Genomic DNA, 12,858 nt, shown 5'->3' with positions numbered 1-12,858 from the left:
AGTATGCTTATAAAAAGGTTATACCTTATGTGAAATGAAGGAAATATTAATTGTTGGCCAGCTATGACTGTAAACTGTTATACAAGTTTTGAGCTCTAGGCCTTCTGCATATCTATTTAGAAAAATCAAATTCTTATATGAACCTGCTAGAAAGAAAGCTTTTGATTTTATTTATTGCCAGCAAAATTGTATGATACCCTGCCTGCCATCTGAATCGTATTTATATGCATATTGCATGTGTATTACAGAAAATCTTGCAGTTGTTGCATATTATGATCTACAGGAACTCTTAACTGTTTCCAAGTGTGCCACTAGTGTCAATGTCAGGGATTTTAATGCCTAAAACAATGTGTCTGGGTGCGTACAGTATTTTGGTATTGTTCTTTCTTTTTTTTTTTTTTAATCTAGTAAACAGCACTTTTATTCCTCCAAAATTAGAAGAGCCAAAAATGTGTCTTCATTGGAAGAATATTAAAGTTAGATTTTTAAGAGAATAGCAAAACACAGTTCTGATAGTCAAATGCTTGCAGTGTGGGATTCTCAGAAGCACGGTGTTGGTCGCGCTGTTCTGCTGATGAGGATGGTGTTGACATAAGCAGAACAGAAAGCAGGCCAATCTCAAGTGCTTTTTAAAATTCCACTCATAATATATTATTCAATATAGCTATTTAAGGGCCTATCCTGGTAGAGTGCTGAGTGCTTCTATGATGCACTGAGGATCCTCAAGTCGATGACTGTCAATGAGATTGAGGTTGTGCAGTCCCACTAAGGATTGGTCCTGTCTGCTTCTCTATTTTTGTGGTGTTAAATGTATGAGTAACTAGCCTCTTTCCTTATCTTATTTTCTCTTTGCTTGTAATGTTATGCTACCTGAAAGTATCCCACTGCTAAGCATTATTATCTTTACTAATATTTTTTTACATCCCTTGTTAATACAAAGGAAAAGGACCAGGTCATTTATTTTCTATGTTAATGCAAATATAGTGACCAAGATATATTAAATTGTTTTGTTTGTCACAGTTACTCAACTCTTTAGGAACCAAAGACCGATTTCTGCTCCCATAAAGAATGGAAAGCAGTATATATAATAAGGATTGTTTATCCATAGAGTGTTCTGTAAGAGTGTTGACAAAGAATCCTAACTTTAAGTCATTACTATATGTTGGTTTCCTGAATTGCTGCCACAGATGGCGTGGTGCTTTGTATATTTTAAGTTTGTTCGCCATAAACACCTTTTATTTATTTGGCATCCCAGCAGCAAATTTTGCCCTTAGCCATCCTTCGGTAACATTATGAGCTTACCTGTAGGCATCCCAAATATTTAGTAGAAATATTATTATTTAATTTAGTAGTTGAGAGCAATTGTAAAGGATATTTTATACCATACTGGAATTACCTTAATATCTACCAGCTAATCTAATATGCTTTAGGAATGATGTAATAAAATGAAAATAACTAAAAGCATAAAGTGAAGAAAACATCCTTCAAAAGCATGCTTAAGTGGTTTGCTCATCTCCTGGCAGATTTTCTTATAACTGGGTGTATATAACATTCTGAAGCATATGGAGAAAGCTGAGATAATACACTGTATAAACAATTATATCTTCAAAATAAAATTAGTCTTATTTCATAGCAGACTGATACAGTTCTTTAAGAACAGTTGAATAAATTTTTAAATCCCTCATGTAACTTTGAAGTGATTCCTGGTTTTCAGTACAGGTTTACCTACAATTTCACACCTACAATAATGAAACATCCTTTGGTATCGTAGGTCTGTACTGTTTTCTGAAGCATGCTTTTGTTCCCATTTCTTAGGCATTCTGTGAAGTTTATGTGTAATTTAAAAAAATCTAATGCATATATATGTATATATACTTACATATATACATACTATATTACACATATGCTGTGGCTGAACTAATATAACTTTACAGCTTTAAGTGACTGATCATGTATGGTCCTAGAAAAATGTGAATTAAACCAGTATGTGAATGGATTGTGACATATAGCTGAGTTCTTAAAATTTTGCATTTTGGTGCCCCAAAATGATGGATGTTAAATTATGAATTGTTGACCAACACTCTTCTCTAAATACCTTTTATCACTTTGTTGGGAAGTTTTAGAAATTGCCATCTTAAATTACATCAAAACAGTGTTTGTATACTACCTGTCTGAACTCAGTACTCTTCTGTAGTGAATTTTAACATAGCCAGTGCCTTCAAACAAAATAAATATGATGCAGAACTAAGAGTTGTGCACATTCCTTTTGATAATTTCATGGTTCTTGTAAAATATAGAGAGAAGCCAATCACATTGGCTTTTGTATTGCTGACAAGGCAAATAAGGGATGTCTTCGAGGAGTGAACATGGAGGGAGAAGAAGAAGGGAGTATTTTACAAGATCCTGAAGGTCTTGAAAATTAGCAAGTAAAAACATTACTGAAATATTAAGAGTAGAATCTGATTAATATGCTAAGATACTCTCAAGCCCATTTTCTATATCTCAGATTTAAGTAGGAGAATATTAAAGTCCATTTTGCAAATAGGTGGTGTATTAAAAAGCAAGTGCAAAATGTCCTTTTTCTTGGATCTGCCACTCTATTTTTCTATTGTTATGTTTACTAATTGTTGTAGTGGGTTACTAATGAACCAGCTCTTTAAAAAAAATTAAAAGGATCCATTGCATATCAGCAAACGGAAGTGTACTTAAGATTATTTTATTTGTAGAGGTATGTAAGATAGGCTCAATGAAAAAATGCACTGAAACAAATGCTGGGAATTTCCTGTGTACTATCATAGTTTTGGTTTTTTTTGTTCATGAAAATGTTTGTACTTTTTTATCATTGTCTTTTATGAAATATAATGTTCTAAAGATTGTGTTGGTTTGTTTATTCTGAGCTTCTGTGGAAAAGATATCATCTTTGTGTTTTGTTTCTAGATAAAATGTTCGTTTTTCTAGTGCTCGGTACCCCAAAGTAACAGCAAAAAAAAAAAAGACACGCCTGTCCAAATACATCAGGTTAGACTGTGATGGGATCAAGCCTTTAGGCTAGCAGGGCATTTCCCTTTTTTTATATTTATAGACTTTCAGCTTTTGGTTTTATTAGGCTAAGTGACTCAACCTTTTTACGTACTTTTCCAAGAGAGGGTTGTTCTTCTGTTGAATCTCCTAATGGTTCTTCCCTATTTAGGAATCACTAGAATGGGAATAGAAGGATTCATCCATATTTTTCCTGGAATTAAATAGGAAACTGATTTTCTTAGGATTCATCAGTTATCCTTATTTTTATTTGCATTTTACAGCTATTATGAAAATGTCTGATGGTTTGAGGTATGCAAGTAATTCTGGGGAGTACTTTAACTTGGGACAATATTTGCAGAATTTTCTGCAAATATATGAATAAAGTTCTTCAAGCATGTTTGAGTGATATACTTTTCTGAAACACAGCCTTCTGGTCTGTCCTTGAAAATGTCACCAATTGTGATATATTGGAAAACAGGAAAGAAGGCATCTTAAGTATCTGTAGCCTGCTTAGCGTCTTTAAATGCTGTTCTACTATGCTGTCACCTTTACCTGCTTTCACTTCCATGTCTCCAAAATCAGAATTGAGAGGTGAGTTTATCTGATTATTATGGGGGGTCCTGAGTAAGTAATCCCATGTGACTTCTTCTGTTGTGGGCTTCATTAATAAAACATAGGAGATGGTAGTGGTGGACTGTATTTTCCATCTGCTTGCTTTTCATGAGACGCCTTTCACAGATGTGTTTTGTTCAATTCCTTTGCAAGAAGAAATTTAGTTTATCAGCTTCATAGAAGACTAGTTTGTTGTCAGAGACCCCATAATGGAATTACAATAAATTTTTTCCTGAGGTTAATGTGTTTTTTTCAAATCCTAAACTTTTACTCAGAAGGGCAATACTGACAATACAGAAATGCAGAATACTTTTATTTGGAAGAGTATTTGAAAACAAAGTCAATACACTTTCTTCCTAAAGTTAACAAAGTGAATAAAAAACTTAGTGATTTACTAAGAAATCTAAAGCTGTTGATACATTCAGATATGAAGTTCTTATCATTTATGGAAATTTTAATTTACACAACTGAATTTTCATGCTTAATGTCAGCTTTTATTCCACTGGCTCACTAACTACTGCTGTGGTTGAGTAAGAGAAGGGACTGAGGACAACAGCAATCTTGTAACGCCGATTACCAGCATCATTAGCTGTGAACACCACCTGGAAAAAGAAAAAACAAATATGAGACAAAATGAGAAATGATCTCTAGATAAAAGCCTAGATAGAAACATTGTGATCATTGTATGTAATTTCACATGAAACTTCAGAAATATTGCCACTCTGAAGTGTGACTGCTTGTAACACAGCTTTTACACTGGTTAAATACCCTTTATTAAAAGTATAAATGTCACATTATTTAAGACTTTATTCAGTCCCTTTATCCAAATTGGCATTTCCTTGTTGGTACTCATAAATAGCAACAAGACATTTTTCTTGTTTCCTTATGGTCTTCTATGAACCCCACTGATTGTCTTTATTTTAAAAAAAGCTAACACATTTGCCCATTCTTTCAAGTGTTGGAATGCTTTTGTTGCTCTTACCATGTTCTGTACTTCAAGGAACAGAATTAGACAGCGCTACATTAGCTGTCATTAGGCCAGAGTATAAAACAATGAGTTTCTTTAGTTCTGATTCAAACTCAATAGTTAGAGAAAGACTGCATTAGTTATCTGGCCACAGCATGATAATAACCTTATATATCAATTATTTACCACAGCCCTATTAACATCTCCCTGACCAGGGACATTCTGTCCTTTGATTTCTCACTCCACATAATACATTATTTTGTGTTGTGAGATAAGAGGTGTCAGCTTTTAAAATAGACAGTTTAATAGCATTCTGTGATGCACAGCTTGTGCTCCTTTCAACATTAATAAAAAAGATGCATATGAAACAACCAGTGAAGTGAGGGAAATGTGTTCCCTACTGAGGCTTATTTTTAAGAAAGAAGGCTCTTGGACTGTAGATTGAATTAATTTCCAAGCAACCATTATCTTGATATACAATCAATTTACTTACATGCTGTAAATCCTTCTTTTTCCCTTTTTTATTTCACTTCCCACAGAATGCAAGGCTATTAACCTTCATTATTGTCTAGTATAAGAATGTCACCTTTCGTTTGTCAGAAGACAGAGAATTTAATCCAGGTGTTAGCCACCTTTTCTTCATGGAGATAAGGAACAGCTAAGCAGATCTGTCACAGTCCAACAAACAACTAATACAGAGCTGCTGCTACTGAAAGCTCATAGGAAAGCACTAATGCTGTTGAGGGGAAGGAGACAGTCCCCAAATCCTCCAGCAGTACCTGGTTTGGAACACCTTTCTCTAACCAGTTTAGTTGTCCTAGGCAAATTAAAGAGGCATGTTGTACCTCTTTTTTTTTTCTGTTGTAAACTGGGGCTCCAAGCATCCAGAACATAGCACATACTTTTCTTTCTTTAAAAATCTAAATTATGAACTTTGTCTGTAGCCATACAACTGTTATCTGCAAAAGACAGATCAATGCTTTTCCCAGGGGACTTTACAGAGTACACCACTTGTTGTCCCTCAGACAGAATAATCACAAAAACAACCATGGGCTTAAGTAGAGGTAGAAGGAATGAAATCCTCTCCATAAATAATGTATGTAGGAGCTTTGAGACTTGTGGGGGAGCTAGCAACGAGGTTCTGTCATGACTGTGTTCCTACAAAGCTTTGAGACTGTGGATTTAAAGTGTTAATATAAAAATAATTTAAAGTGTAAATGAAGTTCAACATATGCAGTTAGTTGTAGCTATGATATTTTATTAAAAATCCTTTCCTAGGATTTTTCTCTTCCCGAGGAGCTGGAAGCCTCAGGAAAGAAATGTAAACAATAACTATCTGCTGCTGTGGAATGCAACAGGTGCATCTTCAGTTGGTCCATGTGGATTGTTTTCAATTGATGACCAGTCACAGCCACCTGTGCCAAGGCTGTGAGCAGGATTTTTGTTATGCATTCTGTTCTATTCTTGTTCTTTGTAGCCTTCTGATCTTCTTTTCTTTCTGTTCTTTTAGTATAGTTTTAATGTAGTATTTTAATACAATATATAACATAATAAATCAACCTTCTGAGAAAATGGAGTCAAGCCTTGTGTCTCCACACACGGGGAGTTACTGACAGTTAGTAACTGAAGTCCACGCATATTAAGTATCTTTATTCTTTGCAACTGAAGTAGAGGAAAAAAGGAATACTCACATCAGCATGTTGGTGGAAGGGATTCAAGCCCAGACTCTTCCAGTAAGAGGCTGTATCAATCTCAAGCTTGTATAACCCTGCTGCAAATTGTTCTTTAGTTGTAAGCTCTGGGAGGCTGCCTTTGTCATTGGTTTGCCTGTGTAATGGTAGAAGAACACACTTTTATAGTTTGGTTAAAAACCTGAGAAAGATGCATTTTTAGCAATTGAACTTGAGTGGTGTGTGGCTTAAGTAATAGGATGAATATTTCTATTGATCTGGAACGGCTTATGTCCATCTGTATTATGGATGCCTCAGAGCTTATCTTGGCATTTTCTACTTCCACAGTGACCACAGCAGATGGCTGCCTGCCATCTCATTAACTCTGCATGGTTTGGGGGAGAGCCAAAAACTGGCATTATTGTTCATAGACTCTTGGCAGAGTCTTGGACTTCAATTAAATGAACCCACTCAGAGGGAAATTTCACCACTGCTGTAAGCAATGTGGAAGCTCTATGATGCACTCACTTTTCAACTAAGCAGTGTCAAGTATCCTGAGTTTCCCATGGTTTTCTTTCTTATTTAAATTCTTTGAGTTGTTTTATCAGTGTAAGTTTTGTTTACAGTTGGCTATTAGAAATTTGAGATCTGTTATTTGTGATGACTATAGGTCAGCTAGCAGTGCAGCCTCATGGAATTCCTTGTGGTTTGTATTGGCCTCAACAAACAGGCAGTTTTGTTTGATTTGAAGGTACTATCAATGTTATATAAAGCCATAGCACTGGTATGATACCATACATCATTGAAAACCAACTCATTTAGGGGTCCAGAAGCAATATTGAATGCTGTCTCTCAGACATGTCTCTTTTTTGAAACACCTTTCTGTGTTTCACCTTCCTGTGAAATAAGTTTTGTAATACTAGGAGGTTTTTTATTAGGTAGGTTATTTACAAATAACAGAGCTGCCAGTGCCTAATTTTGGTATGTAAACACCACTGTCTTTTGTTCTAGCTGCCAAATTTTTTTGAACATATTTAATTCAAATTGCATGCAGAGGAAAATAATATCATTGTGCATTGCAATACTTAGGATTTGTTTTTTCATGTAGCTTAGAAAAAAAAGCATAGAATACCATTTATATCTCACAAGATGCTCCATAACCAGTTATCAGAAGTTTGATATCTGTTCAATTGCATCTTTTTTTTTTACTTTGTCATAGATTGATCATTGCTAGATAACTGGTCACTTCTCTATTAAGCTTTTTCAGATAATTCCAAATGCATCTTTGATTGAGAACATTTGTTACAGGACATCTTGCTAGCATTCAATTATTTACAAATTATCAAGGTGGGAGAGGTTGGTTTAGTATGACTTTTGCTTACCTTATCTTGAGGTTACTTTGCTCCTTTTTTCAAATGTTAAATGTGTTTTTGAGACTTCAGTCAACATCCAGCTGTTATGAGTATCTTTATATAGAGTCTCTAAGCTCAGAAGTGAAGATAAGTGAACTGAACACTCTTACTGGAAAATTTCACGCATTTACAGTGATAGAATATGTGTGAAATTTTCTTCTGACTTGAGGGAGTGAGGCAATTTAAGCAGGACAACATGAATAGATTGTTTTCCCCACATTGTACAAGTAAGTGTGACCTTCACTGTACCTATATTTTGCAATGACACATGAGAGCAGTGTTACTTGTGCCAGCCCACTGCTCCACGACACCAAAGAGGCATATGAGCAGTTTCTGCAGAAATGTATAGAAATGCATCTGAGCCCAGGATTCCACTGTTGAAGTTCATGTGCTATGCCAGCTCTAGCCCTTGAGAGCCCTTTCTCACTGTTTTTTAGAGGTGAATAGACTGTTAGCACACCTAGAAAGTTCTCAGGTGAGACTTTGCAACTATCATGAGGAGCTTAGTGTGAAAGTGGAATATTGCTTGGTGAATAAAAAATGCTCATTCTGCGTATCTCCTAAGAATGTTTCCAATTTAACTTCAGGCTATACTTTAAGTAAAAATTGCTTTTTATTTTTTTTAAGTGTTAATATACACTAAAATAGAGGGCAATTTAAAAAAAGTCATCTGTATCTTAAATTCTACAATTATGTTTTTCAAAAGACTTGGCAATATTTATATATCTGGAGGGTCTTTTTTATTTTTTGAGGTATGATTGCTTCTCTGTGGGGGAGAAGGTGAGAACAATGTATCCCCATATTTTCTCCTTTTGGCTAAGTCCTTTATCTTGAAGTAAAGAAGGCTACCAAATATGATGTGGTATATGTTCAAAACAGTTTCTTTTTAAAACTGTGGTGTTGTAAGAAATTAAAATCCATTTAGAAAGATGGAAAATGGCCAGTAAAGGTAGGATTCTCAACAGAGTCTTGGTTTCAAAATGTAAGAGTCTATCTGATACTGCTGGTAACAATGAAGCAGTTCATTGCTGGGTCCTTAATGGTAATATAGACCTTTGCAACAAAATTAAAGAGAAGTGATGATTCAATTAAAGGATAGTTTAAAATGTTTTCTTGTGTTTGTAAGATTTATAAAGCGCTATAAAACCATTTTTGTAGTTGAAACTGCTGTACATTTAGAAGAGAGTCTGCAGCAAGTTAATTCAACTGTATGTTAGCTATCCTCTGAGCGACACAGACATCTCACTTTAGAGAATGTGGAGTAGCTCTTTCAACTATTTGACCTCTTCCCATTGCTTTTCCTCTCTTTCACTCATAATTTTAGTGTGACTTACTTTGAATTTAACAGTTCCCAAGATCCATCTGCAGCTTCTTTATATAATTTAACTGCCACATTTGGAGCTGGACTTCCTCGGACGGAATCCACAACTTTTACGGAAAGAGGATGCTTGGCATCAAGAGGGTCCTGCAATAGGAAGTGAGAATTTTTATGTTTGTGAGAAGGGTAAGTAACATTGCATCATAAAATAGTAAGGAATATTATTCTTCAGATCTACAGTAGAGACCATATTTTCCACCAGAATATTGCTGTGTACTGAGGAAACATAATCTGAAGCTTTCTGTGGGCTGGATATGGTAGAGCCAGGAAGGAAGACTTCAGGAGCTGTTGGGCATGTAGCCATGTACACCAAGGAGGCGCTGCAGGTGTGAGACCACATTTCTATTTCTTCTTTGGCATGGCTTAGCTACACATCAGGTCCAGCATGAAGTTGTAACTAAATTGTGGCCTCAACAGGAAATAATTACATCCTCAAAGGTAGTAGGAATATCTGCCAAGTCTTCCTCTGTATTTTGGACTGGCAATTTGAGCGCAGCTTTCTGGATTTGAGAGCCTCTGATACCTTGTTCCGTAGAATTATCTCTGTTGCCACAGAGTTACAGTTCTGCTGTGAACATGACAAGCATCACATACAGACTCTCTCCTAACAGCATGTTGAATCAGATTTGTCAACCCTGACAGCTACACAAAGACAGGAGAGGAAAACTTTCCTTCAAATACAGGATGACTATGGTTTCATCCCGATACATCCATCACAAGTAGTGATTATGGCCTGATGTTTTACCTTTTCAAAAATAGAGTTGAGTCAGTGCTTTGACTTTACCTAATTCTGCAGATGAAGAGTGAGAAAACAGAGCTTTGTAGAAGGTGCTAAGCAGGGATGATCTCAAAATAGCAGCCATTTAATCATTGTAAAATGAATTGTGATGTAGATGGTTAAAAATTAAGAGCCTTCTCTTTCATTAAGAGCCAGGAACTCTGTCTAGTATCATACCAAGGTATCAGCGTGTATCTATACTGCCTGTATGCCCAGATTCCTCATGCTCCCTTTCTGGGATGCAGTGGCTCCTCACTGGCGTTACTCGTGAGGCCTTGGCAAGAAGGGCTGCACTGCCACCGCTGATTTTCCTGACTTTTGCACCCTGGGAGTTCAATGAAGCCCTAATTCCTCAACAATGTTAGTCAAGTATTATTTTCCCAAAGATCAGAGTTGAGAGGAAAAATGAGTAGTTGAGGAGAGGCTGTTGTAGGAGAATTTCAGGCTGAAGTGTCTGAGTCTTTAGCTTGCTTTCCTGGGATAAATGAGCTCTCTGGAAGAAGAATCCTGACTTTAGCTCTGTTCTTTACTTACATGGGATTAAGCGGTAGTGAGTAGAGCAGTAAGGCAGAAGTCTAGAGAAGGCCTTTCTCTAGCATTGATTTTGTAACAGGAGATTAATTTCTCATGACACAGATTATTCATTATGTTATGAATGCTCAAGGTTTTTTGTCTAGTGAATACAATAGTTTTCCTTTCTTGTTGTCCTTTGTTTTTCATGTAGTTGCTGTGTCTAATGACAAGTGCTACTTCTCTACCCACAAAGACCTCTCACTAATCACTAGAGCAGGAGAAAGAAGAACCAGAAAAGAGCAGCAGCAGAGAACTACAGTCAGTACATACTGTAAAATCAAAACAATAATGAAAAAAAGAATTAAAAAAAAAAGAATTGGGACTACATGAGTAGAAGGACTTCAGTCCTGAGACACTTACCAATGGTGCGGCTTCGGAGCAAAGTGCCAGGCCAGCTAAGAAAACCAGAAATACAGAATGAAAAGCCATTTTGCCTACCACTAGAACTCTGTGTCAGCAAGCAGAAAATGGTGAAAGCTGTGATTTTTATATCAAGGCCTCTGAAATGAAGCTACTTATCAGAAAACTCCTATGACTTTCAACACGTAGATTCATACTATTTACTTAGTAAACAATGAGAAAATAAGTAACCCATACAAACATGAACCTTGTCTGTGAAAATAAGCCTTTTCTATCCTTGTCTGTGGAAATATTGTGAACATAGCCTAGTACAACTACTGTGTTAATTTTCTTCGAAGAAATGTCTATTCTGTATTTTTCTCTTTTTATTGAGGAATAATGCTGTATTGAGGAATAATTGGTGTATATACCTGAGAGAAATACCAATTTTATGTCAACTCAGCAATTTCAGTGAGAAATTCTCTGTGATTATGGCTTGGCCTAACTGAGTCACCCATGCTCATATATTAAGAGATTTCTCTCTGTGTTGCTCTCCTCCCCATCTCTAATAAGATGTGTGGATAATCTGTGGGCTACTTTGTTATCTTACGCATTCCCTAGGAAGAAAAATATAGTACTTTTGGTTTTCAACATGGCATCAAGATACCTCCACACCAACTTCCTAAGCACATTTTAACAGTATTTTAAGTTGTGTCTCTTGTCCCTTAGATTCAGTACAAGCTCAGGACTTTCCCTATATAGCTGCAAGTCAACTCCTACTGGAAGCATCTGATTCATTTGAGGGAAATGTGGCTTCTTGAAATTCAACTTTGTATTTCTGATCTTTGCTCAGACATATGTACATACACTCTTTTACTAGATTTATCCTCTCATCAGATGGATGAGTACAAGCAGAGTAGTTTTTTTCTCTTTGTTTTGTTTTGGTTTTTTTCTGAGTATATCTATATGAGTAAATTTAAGTCCTATTTTGAGGGCTTAGCATAAGACGCTTCAAATGAAGCCTACTGGTTTTCAAGCTCCAGGAATAGCAGGATCCCATAAAATCTCCATATTTTATGATGGTTGCTGTTTTGAAACTGTTTGCACTATTTACAAGAGTTGTGTAACTATGGTAGCATCTAGAAATCCATGAAAAAGTAACCAGTGAAATGTTAAAGGCAAGCTTTTGTAACTTGTGAATTCACTTGCTATGCCGTCATCCTGGCAGAGTCTGGGTATAAACTCCAAGGTCAGTGGCAAATGAGTGCTGCAGGTTTCTGGCTGGCATGATTTCAGTTTCTTTCTCTGTAGTTTATGTAATCCAGTTAGAACAAATTCCTCTACTTCAGGATATTTTAAATACAATACAGAGATCATTGCTAAAAGCCTCAAAGCCTTTACTATAGTCAGTTTATCAGAAACTTCATTTGAATCACAGTCACTCTACAGCTTACGTTTTCCTATTTCTAAAAATATGAAGAGACTATTAAGATTACACTTCTCTTTTTGGACTTTTTTTTAATTTGACTTATTAGGGATTTAACTGGAATGCACCTATATAGGGTAGTCAGCTGTGTTATGTCAAATAATTACTATTAAAGATGTTAATAAGAGTGCTAATTGAAATTACTTCTGTAGTTCCTGGATTGATTGAGCAGCAAACTTTCCTCTTGAGACATCAATGTGTTGAGGTTTACCTGAAGTTTTAAGCAAAGGTACACAGATTTTAACTCTTTCAGCTCTCTGGTCATACTTATTTCAATGGTTTCTGCATTGTTTGTTCTGCTGCTAGGTATTCAGAATTTCACCTATTCACCCTGTGACCTGGTTGATAGTGGGACCATATTTTCTATGTGTAAACTTGGAGTAGCACAGATGACTTTCTTATTTTGAGCACGTTTATTTGTAATTTTTTTAAGGTAACACAACTATATGAATTTCCTGTTTTGAGCCAATGTATTTGGTGAGACTTCTTTAAGGCAATGGAGGAAGATAACAAAACTAAATTAAGTGTCATCCCACGTGTGCTTTTCAGATGTCCTTTGCACTTTAATGCAAATCATAATATTTTAGAAAACAATAAAATTCCCCTAACTGAGTCAAAATTA

General features: G+C 35.8%; 1 protein-coding gene across 1 annotated transcript; it reads right to left on the bottom strand.

Moving 5' to 3' along the window:
- Positions 1–3,971: 3,971 nt before the first annotated feature.
- LOC121333216 (transthyretin-like) lies at positions 3,972–10,878 on the bottom strand. The gene is made up of 4 exons (XM_041399370.1): positions 10,772–10,878; positions 9,017–9,147; positions 6,292–6,427; positions 3,972–4,235 (listed from the first exon to the last, which is right to left on the bottom strand). The coding sequence occupies exons 1-4, from the start codon at positions 10,838–10,840 to the stop codon at positions 4,128–4,130; spliced, it is 444 nt and encodes a 147-aa protein (XP_041255304.1). The 5' UTR covers positions 10,841–10,878; the 3' UTR covers positions 3,972–4,127.
- Positions 10,879–12,858: the final 1,980 nt, after the last annotated feature.

The sequence above is a fragment of the Onychostruthus taczanowskii genome, unplaced genomic scaffold, assembly GCF_017590055.1.
Source record: "Onychostruthus taczanowskii isolate IOZ18803 unplaced genomic scaffold, ASM1759005v1 scaffold16, whole genome shotgun sequence".
Taxonomy (NCBI): Eukaryota; Metazoa; Chordata; class Aves; order Passeriformes; family Passeridae; genus Onychostruthus; species Onychostruthus taczanowskii.
This window is presented reverse-complemented; position numbering and strand designations above follow the sequence as displayed.